The sequence below is a fragment of the Babylonia areolata genome, chromosome 30 (assembly GCF_041734735.1).
Source record: "Babylonia areolata isolate BAREFJ2019XMU chromosome 30, ASM4173473v1, whole genome shotgun sequence".
Lineage (NCBI taxonomy): Eukaryota > Metazoa > Mollusca > Gastropoda > Neogastropoda > Buccinidae > Babylonia > Babylonia areolata.
Genome location: NC_134905.1, coordinates 603705 through 619149, shown reverse-complemented (window position 1 = coordinate 619149; position 15445 = coordinate 603705). Strand labels below are relative to the sequence as shown.

Here is a 15445-nt window from a genome sequence, read left to right as displayed (position 1 = left end):
TCACATTGTTTTTGGAACTGGCAACTGGCATGCTAGTGGACTAGGACCATTAATCTGCTGGCATTTTGTATTGTATTGTATTTCTCTTTTTGTCACAGCAGATTTCTTTGTGTGAAATTTGGGCTGCTCTCCCCAGGGAGAGTGCGTCGCAATACTGCAGCGCCACCCATTTTTTTTGTATTTTTCCTGGGTGCAGTTGTTTTGTTTTGTTTTTTTTTTGTTTTTTTCCGATCGAAGTGGATTTTTCTACAGAATTTTGCCAGGAACAACCCTTTTGTTGCCGTTCGTTCTTTTACATGCGCTAAGTGCATGCTGCACATGGGACCTCGGTTTATCATCTCATCTGAATGACTAGCATCAAGACCACCACTGAAGGTCTAGTGGAGGTGGAGAAAATATCAGTGGCTGAGCCGTGATTCGAACCAGCGCACTCATGATTCTCTCGCTTCCTAGGCGGACGCGTTACCTCTAGGCCATCACTCCATCATGGGGCTGAATATTCTCAACACAGGAGCAAAGTTTAATCAGAGCTGCCCCCGTGAGGGTGCTGGGGGTCTTTCAGCATAAACAGCATCCCCGCATTCTGGAAATTCTGTTCTACTGGAAACGTCCTCTTTTCTATTGTTCACTTTATTTCTGCCTTTTTTTTCTTCCTTCACTGCTGTCTCCTTTTTCTGCCTTCCCAGTCCATTCCCCTTTCTTTTTTCAAGAAAGCCTTGACACTTTTTTTTCTCTTTTCCACACTTTCTGTGCTGTTTTGTGTGCTCTGATAGTGAAATTGAAAGTACTGGGATGGGCACTAGCTGCCCATTCTGCAGTGTTGGTTGCCTATATGGCCTTTTCATGTATTTTTTTGTTTGGCTTTGATGTACTGTTGTTTTTTTCTTCCTTTTTTTTACAATTTTTTGTAATCTGGGGATGATGAATTAAGTGAAAGGGCTGACGCCCTCAGCATAGCCTAGTCTTATTTGCCATAAGGAGCTAAATGGTTAGGATGGTGTGTCACAAACTTTGCTTTGTGGGTTCATCTTGGGGTTTTTTTTCTCTTTTTTTTTTATATTAAAATTTTTTTTTTAAATAGATGTTACAGTTTTGTGCCGACTCGGTTGAGCATTTGTATGGTTTGACAGTCCTGATATAGCCCTGTGCGGTCTACTGGCCCATAAGCAACAATAGATAATCCAAAAACAGCCATACACATGCATACCAAAAACCAGTCATTTCACCAACAGTACCTTCCCAGAGACAGTGACTGAGTGAGTGCTGTGTGTCTTGCACCCACTAAAAAAAGATAAAAGAGAATTGTGCAACCAGCAACCGCAATACAGTTGCAGACCTGACACATGCCCCATATGTAATGCGTTGTATTTGGGGTGTATTCAACAAAGCATATATATGTTCATATGCTCTGTGTGTGTGCATGTGTACATTTGTCATGTGTGGGTGTGCACGTGTGTGGGTGGGAGTGTGCACATGAACAAGCACTTATTTGTATATATAAATGCGTGTGAATCTAAATTCCTTCTGTATTTGCATCTTAATATGATTTCTGATTTATGTTTGTACTTTTTATGTACGACCCCCACCCCAAGTATTCCTTATGATCCCGGTACACTTTGTAATAAAGACGTATTCTATTTTATTTATTTTTATTACATCCTAATCTGTTCTATTCTATTCTATTTTCAATTCTATTGTGTTCTACATTCTCACAGTTTGTGGGACAGAAAGAAGCGCACACTGTACCCAATGACCTTCACCTACATCCAGAACCACAAGCGTAGGTTGTTCTAATATCGCTTGATTAAAGCAGACAGGCATACTGAAATCATAGGTTGTCTGTGTTCATGGACTAAGCCAGCTGTTGTCAGTGCATTTCATGAATGAGCTTTAAGGTGAAGGACTGTTTTACCGTGCCGTGTGAGTTAGAGACTGTGTGGAGCAAGTGGCAGTGCCTGGTTTTATTTGCAGCCAAACCCAGGGATTGCTGACTCAAAACTCAGAACTCAGAAGGTTTGATGTACATCGGCCTTGAGCCACAATACCTATGGCAAGTGAAAAGGGCATGTGGTGGGGATGGGGGTGATATCAATCATTACAAACATACATATACATTTGCTTCATGGAAACAAAATGCATATATCTCTTTACAAGTAAGTGGACTCAAAAGTTATATCTGGAAATTATGTGAAACATGAGCACATTGTTTTATCCAAAGGGTAGTCTTCTGCCTTCTGTTGATTGCATGAAAACATACTTGGATACATTGTACCTGTGGTGTACATATATACATATGTTGCTTTAAGCAGTGCATAAATTGATAATGTCGCCGATTCTTTAGTTTAAGAAACTTAACTCTGAGGTGGTTATATAACATGCAGTGAAATAGAAAGTGATGTTCATTCTCAACTTTGTTACAACAAAAAGGACAGTCCCTATTGTGGGCAGATCTGCTATATCAGTGAATGTTATTGTAAAGAGGGAGTGCACAGTCCCTATTTGGGGCAGATCTACTATATCAGTGAATGTTATTGTAAAGAGGGAGTGCACAGTCCCTATTTGGGGCAGATCTACTATATCAATGAATGTTATTGTAAAGAGGGAGTGCACAGTCCCTATTTTGGACAGATCTGCTATATCAGTGAATGTTATTGTAAAGAGGGAGTGCACAGTCCCTATTTGGGGCAGATCTGCTATATCAATGAATGTTATTGTAAAGAGGGAGTACACAGTCCCTATTTGGGGCAGATCTACTATATCAGTGAATGTTATTGTAAAGAGGGAGTGCACAGTCCCTATTTGGGGCAGATCTACTATATCAATGAATGTTATTGTAAAGAGGGAGTGCACAGTCCCTATTTGGGGCAGATCTGCTATATCAGTGAATGTTATTGTAAAGAGGGAGTGCCAGGGAATACTGACAGGAGGCTGAGGGGTCTCCAGCATACATGTTTGACGCTGTGGGTGTGTGCACAGAGGGATGAGGAGGAAGGTGGGAGAATGGTTTAGATGCTCGTCTGTCAGTACAGAGTCTGTGAGGGCCTGGGTTCGAATCGTCTGTCAGTACAGAGTCTGTGAGGGCCTGGGTTCGAATCGTCTGCCAGTACAGAGTCTGTGAGGGCCTGGGTTCGAATCGTCTGCCAGTACAGAGTCTGTGAGGGCCTGGGTTCGAATCGTCTGCCAGTACAGAGTCTGTGAGGGCCTGGGTTCGAATCATCTGTCAGTACAGAGTCTGTGAGGGCCTGGGTTCGAATCGTCTGCCAGTACATTGTCTGTGAGGGCCTGGGTTCGAATCATCTGTCAGTACAGAGTCTGTGAGGGCCTGGGTTCGAATCGTCTGTCAGTACAGAGTCTGTGAGGGCCTGGGTTCGAATCGTCTGCCAGTACAGAGTCTGTGAGGGCCTGGGTTCGAATCATCTGTCAGTACAGAGTCTGTGAGGGCCTGGGTTCGAATCGTCTGCCAGTACAGAGTCTATGAGGGCCTGGGTTCGAATCGTCTGTCAGTACAGAGTCTGTGAGGGCCTGGGTTCGAATCGTCTGTCAGTACAGAGTCTGTGAGGGCCTGGGTTCGAATCGTCTGTCAGTACAGAGTCTGTGAGGGCCTGGGTTCGAATCGTCTGCCAGTACAGAGTCTGTGAGGGCCTGGGTTCGAATCATCTGTCAGTACAGAGTCTGTGAGGGCCTGGGTTCGAATCGTCTGCCAGTACAGAGTCTGTGAGGGCCTGGGTTCGAATCATCTGTCAGTACAGAGTCTGTGAGGGCCTGGGTTCGAATCGTCTGTCAGTACAGAGTCTATGAGGGCCTGGGTTCGAATCGTCTGCCAGTACAGAGTCTGTGAGGGCCTGGGTTCGAATCATCTGTCAGTACAGAGTCTGTGAGGGCCTGGGTTCGAATCGTCTGCCAGTACAGAGTCTATGAGGGCCTGGGTTCGAATCGTCTGTCAGTACAGAGTCTGTGAGGGCCTGGGTTCGAATCGTCTGTCAGTACAGAGTCTATGAGGGCCTGGGTTCGAATCGTCTGTCAGTACAGAGTCTGTGAGGGCCTGGGTTCGAATCGTCTGCCAGTACAGAGTCTATGAGGGCCTGGGTTCGAATCGTCTGTCAGTACAGAGTCTGTGAGTGCCTGGGTTCGAATCGTCTGCCAGTACAGAGTCTATGAGGGCCTGGGTTCGAATCGTCTGTCAGTACAGAGTCTGTGAGGGCCTGGGTTCGAATCGTCTGTCAGTACAGAGTCTATGAGGGCCTGGGTTCGAATCGTCTGTCAGTACAGAGTCTGTGAGGGCCTGGGTTCGAATCGTCTGCCAGTACAGAGTCTATGAGGGCCTGGGTTCGAATCGTCTGTCAGTACAGAGTCTGTGAGGGCCTGGGTTCGAATCGTCTGCCAGTACAGAGTCTATGAGGGCCTGGGTTCGAATCGTCTGCCAGTACAGAGTCTATGAGGGCCTGGGTTCGAATCGTCTGTCAGTACAGAGTCTATGAGGGCCTGGGTTCGAATTCCGCTCTCGCCCTTTCTCTTGACTGGAAAATCGTACTTAACGTCTAGTCGTTTGGATGAGATGATAAACCGATGTCCCGTGTGCAGCACCTACTTGGCGCGCTGAAAAAGAACCCATGGCAATGAGAGTGTTATCTTGTGTCAAAATTCTCTAGGAGAAATCAACTCGGATAGGTACACAAATGGGCAAGCACTCAAAGCGTGGTTAAGTGTGCTTGGTTTTGCTGCAAGGCGTGGTTAAGTGTGCTTGGTTTTGCTGCAAGGCGTGGTTAAGTGTGCTTGGTTTTGCTGCAAGACGTGGTTAAGTGTGCTTGGTTTTGCTGCAAGACGTGGTTAAGTGTGCTTGGTTTTGCTGCGGGCCAGGCATCTGCCCAGCAAATGTGGTGTGGCATACATGAATTTGTCCGAAACAGAAACTGATTTATTAGAAACTGAATTTAAAACTGACAGAGGGTCTTCAACATTATATGTTTAACACTGACTCACCCCAATCACTGACACAAGTCGGACTCGTAGACAGCGTTTGTGGTCAACTGCAGGTTGTAGCTGATTCAGTCATCAGATGTTTACTGGCGGGGTTTTTTTGTTTGTTTGTTTGTTGGGGTTTTTTGTCTGTTTTTTTTCTTTATGTGCGTGTATATATGTTTTGTTTTTTGTTGTTGGTTTATTTTTTGGTGGTGGTTATCACAGATTGACATAAGTTTATATTTGGGCCAACAGCAAAGTGAGAGCTGTATTATCAATGGTTTCTCCAGTCAATGGGAAACCATTTACAGTTTAGTCTTTTGTGAAGGACTATGACTCTCAAACTAGGAGGCAAAATTGCACTGGCTCTTAGTGCTGCAGCCTTGTGGGCTAGTTGGCCTTTGGGAACCATCCCAACGCCGACTGTCCTAAAACCCTGTTGGCCGAGAGAGTGGGGATGTACTTCGGCAAGACACTCTCCACTATAATCCAATTCTAGCCCAAATAGTCGGAACAGCAGTTGCCTCCTCTGCTGTTCTGATGGTCATAGTCGGACACGACTGACTATCATATATAATGTTCTTTTTTTGTTTTGCATTCCCATTAACTGCACCGTTTCAGTGGCATTTTCTCCTGGCTGCTTATCTGCAAGTCCCACCATAACATAGCCACATCCGGATTCATCTGCCACAATGTCAGCTCTGGCAGTCCACAGGGAACTGTCAGTGATGGGTCGCCAGAATGCCACTCACCAGAGGAGACCCTGCACTTCTGCCAAGTGCAAGTCACTTGAGTGGTGTTTAGTAGTGCCGGTTCTGATTCATGCAGGACATCACCTGCTAAGTTCTGCTTACTGACAAGAATAATCTCTTTGTTGTGGAGCCAGACTGATTTTCTGGTTTTATTAATCTTCGTTTTGTGAGTGCAGAAAATTCCATGTTTTTTGTTTGGTTGTTTTGTTTTGTTTTTGTTTTTTTACTAAGACAAGAGTTAAACCAAGCATGAATCATTCACTACTGTATTGAATTTTTTTTAGCCACATTGTCATGCCATCTTGCAGAATTTTGGAGCCACACTGTGGAATTTAGCGTCTTGGGTGAGGATCCTCCTTTGTCTGTGCATTCTTGGTGTGTGCACAGAGCTGGTCATTTTGTGGATGGAGGCTCTTTAATCTTGGATCATTTTTTCCTGATCAGAGATGCTTTACTAATCGTGACACAAAAGTGTGCTCTCTGATTTCAGAAAAGTCGATGACTGATTGTTCTGTTGGTCAGTCTGTAACATAAGCCTTTGTTGGTGGTGGTGGAGGTGATTTTTTTTTTAATAGATTTTTTTTTTTTTTCAGGGGTTGTGCTCTGTCACTGGTGAAGACAGGAAGGATTTCAGATGTTTGTGTGGGTGAAGGATTTCAGATGTTTGTGTGGGTGAAGGATTTCAGATGTTTGTGTGGGAAGGATTTCAGATGTTTGTGTGGGAAGGATTTCAGGTGTTTGTGTGGGAATGTTTGTGTGGGAAGGATTTCAGATGTTTGTGTGGGGGAAGGATTTCAAATGTTTGTGTGGGGGAAGAATTCAGATGTTAGTGTGGGATTTCAGATGCTAGTGTGGGAAGGATTTCAGATGTTTGTGTATGGGAATGATTTCAGATGTTTGTGTGTGGGAACGATTTTAGATGTTTGTGTGTGGGAACAATTTCATAGATTTCAGATGGTTGTATGTGTGTGAAGGATTTCAGATGTAAGTGTGTGAAGATGTTTGTGTGTGAAGGATTTCAGATGTCTGTGTGGAAAGGGTTTCAGATGCATGTGTGTGTGTGTGTGTGTGTTAATGTTTGTGTGTGAAGGATTTCAGATGTTTGTGTGTGTAGGATTTCAAATGTTTGTGTGTGAAGGATTTCAGATGTTTGTGTGTGTAGGATTTCAAATGTTGGTGTGATCTTGTGAATGTGCAAAATAAGACTGGGATTTTGGGACTCTTCCTCACAGGATTATACTGAGTATAAATTTAGGCTAGAAAGTGCATGTGGATGTATCATGTATGTATACAATAAGTGCACTGAAAATTAATAGAATGTCAGCGTCATATTTTGTATATGAGACTTGAGAGAGAAGGTAAATTATGGTTGTGGGGTTGTGTTGTGTCCATGAGTGTTTTAAATATATATATATATATATATATATATATATATATATATATATATATATATATATATATTCTGTAAGGAAATATGTTCTGATCATCAAATGTTGTGATGTTTTCATGCGTTTCACACATTGATCTGTGTTGCAAAAAATGTTGTTGACACTGAGAGGAGTATGCACTGATTGGTATGTATTATTAGGTTCAGTTAGAGGGCTGTGTGTGTTTGCACAGAAACAAGGCTGTGTTGGCTTGCCTGCTTCATGTGTGTGAGGGTGGGTGACAAAATAAAATGGATGTGTTGTTTGCACTGAGCATGCTTCTGTTGGCAGATACAAAAATAGAAAGAAAAAAAATCACTGAGAAAGATTTAGCAGCACATTATATCAAATTTTAGTGCTACTCATAAACTCACATAATTTATATCAGCACAGTTATAATGGAATTTTAGCGCTTTTCACCCACTTTTGTCGAGTCACTGCAGGTTGTGCATTGGTAGTCAAGACATTGATGAGGACACACTCAGACTTTTGTCTGTGATTCATTCGTCATTAAAAACAAATTCATTTTAAAAGCACAGTTTCACCTTGCATTTTGCCAGTGACTTTGAATTGGTCAATACTGTCACAGTGGATTGTTGCAAGCCTCCAGAAGACGAACACAACATGGATGTCGTTGTCTGCATAGCCATGTGTCGTAGAGTGCGTGCACAGCCGGTTTTGACTAGATCACGCCCCTTAGAGAGGCCACTGTGGTGCCATCTTCGGTGATCTCCTGTTCTGGTAACGGTTTACAGTTGGCCAGGTTTTCTCTCGGGAGTTTTCCTTCTCTTGGAAGGACTGCCTGCTGAGGCTAACGGACTCCATCTGCCCGGGTTTGAAATCAGAGTTGTCCTTCTCCTAGACTATGTGGGTCCACGGCACCTTATTCCATATCATTTGGTGCAACCCCCAAAGGGAGGGCTCCCCCATCCGCCACCCGGGGAACGCGCCCCTACGCCGTACAGTCCCAGCGCAAGGACAACATGGATATGTTGTATGCATGTATCGATAAAGACAACAAATACAGAAGAATGGTATGCACTGGAGTCTTGAACTTTGTTGTTTCATTAAGCATGCAATATGTGACCTTTGTTATTGCACTGATTTTGATCATGAAGATATAGTGTGGCTGTGTGACGCCCACTTTAAAAAAAAAAAGTGAACATGTTTATGCTTGGAGTGAAATGGAAATGTGTCTTGTGCTAACCTACTTAGCAAAAGAAAGTTTGCGTTAGCTTAAAGTGAAAGAGGACTGTCGTCAGAAGTAACATAGTACCTGTTGCAAATGTTTTTTGCTTGCCTCATGATGTTTGTTTAAATTTTAATTCTCAGACATGTGAAATTTTGATTTGAATAAGATAATAAAGTGTTTGACAGATTATGAGTGTTGAGTTCCGGAATGGCTTTTCGCGTTTGTTCGGTTTTTAACATTGTCTGTTGTCACATTGTGTTTGTGTGTATGTGTGTGTGCGTGTGTGAATGAGTGTGTGTGTGTGTGTGCATGCATGTGTGCATGCATGTGTGTGTGTGTGTGCATGTGTATGTGTGTGTGTGCGTGCATGTGTGTGTGTGTGTGTGTGAATGAGTGCATGCGTGTGTGTGTGTATGTGTGTGTGTGTGTGTGTGTAGCCATGGATACATTTTGTTGTTGTTTACTCCTGACCCACTTTTGATACAGCTTTGACCAAAGAGTTTAAACATTTAGTGAATGGTCTGCAGGTTCTGTGCAGTTGTCAGCTGGTTGGTTGGCATGTCACTTGCCAAGTGGTTGGTTGCCATGTCACTTGCCAGGTGGTTGGTTGTCATGTCACTTGCCAGCTGGTTGGTTGTCATGTCACTTGCCAGCTGGTTGATGGTCATGTCACTTGCCAGCTGGTTGGTTGTCATGTCACTTGCCAGCTGGTTGATGGTCATGTCACTTGCCAGCTGGTTGGTTGTCATGTCACTTGCCGGCTGGTTGGTGGTCATGTCACTTGCCAGCTGGTTGATGGTCATGTCACTTGCCAGCTGGTTGGTTGTCATGTCATGTCACTTGCCAGCTGGTTGGTTGTCATGTCACTTGCCGGCTGGTTGGTTGTCATGTCACTTGCCAGGTGGTTGGTTGTCATGTCACTTGCCAGGTGGTTGGTTGTCATGTCACAAATGGTGAACACATTATATTCACACACATTCACAACACACACTCACACTCACAAAACACATACATGCACATTCATGCATACACACACGCACATGCACACACAACATGCGCACTCATACACGCATGCATATACATAAATGTACACACACTCACACACACACATGCACACACACACACACACAGTGCACACATAAACACATACACACAGGTGTGTGTGCACGCATTTATACACACACACATTCTCTCTCTCTCTCTCTCTCTCTCTCTCTCTCACACACACACACACACACACACGCACACACACACACACACACACACACACATTCTACCTATAATGCCTACATGTACACCATGCTCATGTTCTCCATACCATGCCAAGTATGAAGAGGCAGGATAGTGAAGGGCATAGCAGCACTATTGAGTTGACAGTGAAGAAGAAGTAGAAGAAGAAGAAACAAGTGAGAGGGCCCCTTTCCGCAGTGTCACATACACTTCAGCCCAGACTGGACTTTCATGTGAAGCTCATCTTCATCTTCTCTTCATGAAGACCTAAAAAAAAAAAAATAATAATAATAATAATAATAAAGAAAAAGACCTAAGAAGTAGGCTATCTGGCATATTCAGTAGTGTCAGTGTTACATTGTGACAGTCCAGGTCTTTGAAAACAGGCGTTGTTATTATTTATTTATCATACTTTGGTAATCTCGGAGAACATGCATTGGATACTTATTCTCGGGTTCTCTTCGAAGAATTATTTCGGGTTTCAGTGAGCAAGGGAGACAAGCATTAGAACATATGGTGACATTTATAATGTGGTTACGTCCCTTGTTCTTCACGGTTTCGCCGTGGTTCGCTCTGTCGGTGAACTGCCGAGGCTCCCATTCAAAATGTTAATTGTGTGTTCGAATCATATCACCTAATATATGAAATATGGCATTTTATATGCAGCTCGTCTTAAGTGTGTTGTCAGTGTCAGTGTGTGTGTGTGTGTGTGTGTGTGTGCCGTGTGTGTGTGTGTGTGTTTGTCTGTCTGTAGTAGTTATGTATGCAGATGTATATGATTTTACATATAAAGAGAGATATGCATACATACATACATACATTCATCTGAATACCGGCATACATCAGTACAATGTGCCGGTGTGTCAGTGTGTGTGTGTGTGTGTGTGTGTGTGTGTGTGTGTGTGTGTGTGTGTGTGTGTGTGTGTGTGTGTCCGATACCTCCATCCCATCTCACTGTCAACTTTCTAGCTTACATTTTAAATTTCATTTATTTTTCTTTTCATAGCATTGCCAAAAGTCTTAGCCAGTAACAGGGCCTGCTTCAGTCAGTGCTTGAAGCCGAACGTAGAACAAAGGCAAAGAGTGCATCAGCACTTAGAGGTATGCGCTTCTGCCGTGCAAATTCTTTAGCCCAGGATGATCCTTCTGGTCTTCTTTCCTTCTGAGTAACTTCACACTGGTTTATCGAAGTTAGCATTTAATGATAAGCCGTCTCCCCGCGTTACTTTATCACACACTTATCTTCTGCTCCAAGCCCAAGGGGAGATCAACTTCAACTGAACATTCTGATTGGTGGAACGAAAATAGACGTCGATGCTGATTAATAAACATGGCGGCCATGTAGTGCTTATGGTAGCGAGCTGTGTCTTCATCTGAGAGAATTGTGCAAGGTGCATGGCTATTTGTGGTCATTCGATTGACTTGAGACAACATTGAAAGGTATGTTTCACTCCTGTTCCAAACAGTTTGTGTCAGAGCCCTAACTGGACGTGGGCGGTGACCCCGATCTGTGACCAGCACTTTTTTCTTCTTTTTTTGTCTGCTCTTCGGTCTTCTCCGCTCTCGGCTCCACAAAGATGAGGATGAGTCAACGGAACAAACTCCTTCACTGCCATTCACTGATTCAGCTACTTCTTTCATGGACTATCGTGCCACTCCCCAAACGGCTGAAGTAGAACTGTGTATCCGAAATTGAAAATGCAAATTTGATCAGTCTGCACCGGCTGTGCAAACTGCACTGCAAAAGAATCTGAGAATCGTCTGCTTGACTTAATCATGATTTGATTAGATGCATCGGCAGGTAATCAGACTACAAAGCAGAAAAAAGACATACATGTGTGGATCTCAGAGTTGTACCTGTAAGTCAGTGTGCGACTTTGACCACATGAAAATGCAGGAATGGCCCCGTCTGAACCCTTAGCTTTTGTGCTTGAGGGCCTTGGGATAACTTTTTTTTTTTCTGTGTTGGACTTGGAGGGCACATTGAGTGATTCACCTACCCTCATCCCTGCACCATAGGGTCTGGAATGATGGTCAGAGTAATAGTCTTTCAGTTACGTGAAACAACTAGCAGGCTAGGTACATGGTGCTCAGATAGTGACTTTAGCATGTGTTTGAAGACTTCAAACTTGTATACATTTTTTGGCCAGAGATTAATTTACACGCAAAAGTAATTTTTCAAGAAACTTGTGTAACATTACTATGCGAGCCTAAAATGTAAAAAATTGTTTTATGATAAGGAAATTTGTATTTTCATGTAATAGCTTTTTTTTTAAACAAATCGAGTGTTATCTCTTGTACCATCATCCTATCTTTCTTTTTATCTTTTATTTTTAAGGAGTACATTTTTGTTTTTTAATGCACATAAACAGTTCTGAATGAAGCTTTTCATACAGTGAGATGATACATTTGCTGTTAAAAATTTATATAGTTAGTGCTAGGTGATTTCATTTAGATGTGGAAGAAATTTGTACTTAATACAATTGTAGAACTTGCAATACAGTTATAGAACTTGCAGTACATTGTACCAGTCATGTGGCAGAACTTGTAGTTCATGCATGTGCTAGTCAAGTGGTTGAACACATTTTCTCTAGCTTTTGATCAGTTTTGATATATATATATATATATATATATATATATATAGTCCACAATGCAAATAGCATAATTTATGCTATATATTCTTGTTTTTTTATACAACTTTTGGCACTGAATCTATGGGAATTAAGAGATCAAGTACTTAAACTTTTTTGACACATACATGAAATGAATATTGTTTTTTGATTTTTTTTTAATGTATTTTTTTTATATGGAGACTTTCTCAGTTTCTGTGCCTACTTAATCAATAATTGCATATTTCATCAATAATTTTAGATTTTTCTGCTGAGCAGTGTTTGCTTCTGAACCTCCTGCTACCCTAAAAATATGAGAGAAAAATATATATTGTGTGTGTGTGTGTGTGTGTGTGTTTAATAGGCCCTATATCATTTTCTCCTAGCACCTACACACATACATGTATGTATACACAAGCACATACACGTGTACAGAAACAATTTTACATACACTGATAGCAGTATACACTTACATTTCAGCAACTTTGTTGCTGTAAACCTGTGTGTGTGTGTGTGATGTATACATACATATGTACAATGACACTGCAGCAATGTGAAACAACAGCATTTCACTGTTAAACGCTAAAAACAAAAAACCCATACCTGTCAGCATTGCCATTTTGACCTTGGAGTAGAGTCACTTCAATCTCTCACATGATCAAACTAAGAAACATCAGTGAACAAATAAAAGCAAAACAAAAATAAAAATCTGATTGACATTAGGTCTATGGATGTGCACTTGTGTTCTTGTTTTTGTACAGAAGTCTTTCATTTTCTCTGTTGTAATATCGGTCTTTTTGTGTCAGTCGCTTGCACTATTTGTAGCGCAGGGACTTCTACAGTTGTAGTTTGTGACCACAAAACTTTAGTTGGTATGTGCCTTTTTTTTCTTTAATCAGAAGTCGTTTATTGGTGAGTGTGGCACTTGTACTTTAATGCGTTAACTTCTTTGGAGTAGAAAAAACTTAAGTTCTTTTGTGGATAGCAGTCTCATGGTAATATGCACCAACTGGGAAGCAGCTGTCCTCAAGTTTGAATCCCTTAGTTTTTCTCTGTCTGAGTGGTGGTCTGGGTGCTAGTCATTTGGATTGTATGATAAACCAAGGCCTAGTGTGCAGTATACCCTTTAACGTTTATATGTTTAGGAAGACGTAAAGCCAGTGATCGTTTTGGATAATATGGCCACAGATTAATTGTTAAGGGGAAAAACAGGGCACCTTTTTTTCACAGGTGGACAGACCTTATGACGGATGGGTAGAACTTTATAACGCAACCAGTGTGCACATGCACATCAGTCCAATAATCATACAGAAAACAAAAGTCGTGAAAGGGCCAAGGAGAAGAGAAAGCTTGCCCGATTAAAAAGAGGGTTAGCTGTCAGAAATAAATGTGTGAGACAAATGAAGAAGATGAAGAGTAAACCTCACTTTGGAAAAAATAGTGAATGCCACCATATACACACATGCGCACACATGCACACATGTACACACACACACACACACACACACATGCATGCACACACACACACACACACACACACACACACACACACACACACACACACACACACACACACACACTGCCATACTCCCTGGAAAGAATACAATGGCTATGTTTAGTGCAAGGACAGAAAAGCATCACATACACTGATACATTTGCAAGAATATGATATTTATTATATATAGATGTTCCCCAAAATTCTTGAAAATTATGAATTTGTAAAAACAAATTTGTTCCCTATTTTTACATTATCTGTTCCTGTTAAGATTTTAGGTAGGCATGTATTGAGAGAAGAATACAAAATCATGTTGCTTTCAGCAAGTATCAGAATGCATACAAAAGCAATAACTGAATTTGATGACAGAGACGTGAATAGATAGCAGTGCATTAGTATACTGATGAAATGGGACTTGATTTGATGTGACAAATTTTGTCTGCCCTACTCAGTCTTCTTGCTGTGGACACGCACTGTCTCTCGCTCACTCACTTTAATTTGCCTGCACTGATGGGAGCTGATGACGACGAGACCGCGTCAAAGCTTTCCCACTTTCTGTATAGAGTTTTTAAATTGCGCTCAGAGCATACACGCTGAAGTTGGCTTCCAATTTGCATCACAGCATTCCATTCTGATGCTCGTGTTGCTAGTGTGAATTATCCTTTGCTACGCTTCATGACAGCGTCTGTCTACATGAAAATGATTTCCTTTTTTTTCTTTTTTAAACGCTGAATGACCTATTCCCCAGTTCCCCATTGAAATGAACCTTATGTGTTTCTTCAATAGAACATCATCATCTCTCACTCGCTCACTCTCACTCTCTCTACTCTTCTCTCACTCTTGACCAGTGACATAGTATTACTGTGTTATACTGTGAAATATTGATATAATCACAGCTCATGCATTATCCAATTCAGCACTTTTATTTTCATGTTTATATTCTATATACAGGTTTATATACAGGTTTATTTTCTTCCTTAAAAAAAAAAAGAAAAAGAAAAAAAAGTTGTTACGTTCATACCCCTTCATATGGGGCTTTGGCCTCAATGAAAGAACTCCAGGTCCATTTCTGATTCTCTCTCACTTTGTCTCTCTCTCTTTTTTCCTCTGTCTGTCTGTCTCTCTATAGCCGCCGTCCCTGCCCCCCCCACCACCCGCCCACCCCCACACACTCTCTCTCTCACATGCTCTGTCTGTCTCACTCTCCCTCTCCCTTTTCTCTCTCTCTCCCTCTCTGTTTCTGCGTGTCTCTCTGTCTCTCCCTCTCTCTCCCTCTCTCTCTCTCTCTCAGTGTCTCTCTCTCCCTCTCTCTGTCCCCCCCCCCCCCCTTCTCTCTCTCTATCAGAAGATGATAATGCTGTGACTTTTGCCTCTCTTCCGGACAGTGTGACCGTGGCAGGCATCGACAGAACGTTCCCAATGACGGACATGGCCCAGGGACGACCGATCAAGTGTGTGGTGGTGGGGGATGGGACGGTGGGCAAGACCTGCATGCTCATCTCCTACACCACCGACAGCTTCCCTGGAGAATACGTCCCCACCGTGTGAGTAGATCTGTCTGTCCGTGTTTCAGTTCGGGGGTTCAGTTTCTCCAGGAGGTGTCAGTGTGTCTCTCTGTGTTTCAGTTCGGGGGTTCAGTTTCTCCAGGAGGTGTCAGTGTGTCTCTCTGTGTTTCAGTTCGGGGGTTCAGTTTCTCCAGGAGGTGTCAGTGTGTCTCTCTGTGTTTCAGTTCGGGGGTTCAGTTTCTCCAGGAGGTGTCACTGTGTCTCTCTGTGTTTCAG

The 15445-nt window shown here is 42.5% G+C and overlaps 1 protein-coding gene across 1 annotated transcript in view; it reads left to right on the top strand.

Annotated features, from left to right (window-relative positions):
- Positions 1–10890: 10890 nt before the first annotated feature.
- The window catches only part of LOC143275564 (ras-related C3 botulinum toxin substrate 2-like), a 20586-nt gene continuing 16031 nt past the window's right edge, over positions 10891–15445 (top strand). The window contains exons 1-2 of the mRNA XM_076579764.1: positions 10891–11000; positions 15050–15208. Of these exons, the coding sequence (XP_076435879.1) occupies positions 15084–15208 (125 nt within the window). The 5' untranslated portion in view covers positions 10891–11000; positions 15050–15083. The remainder of the gene's footprint in view (positions 11001–15049; positions 15209–15445) is intronic.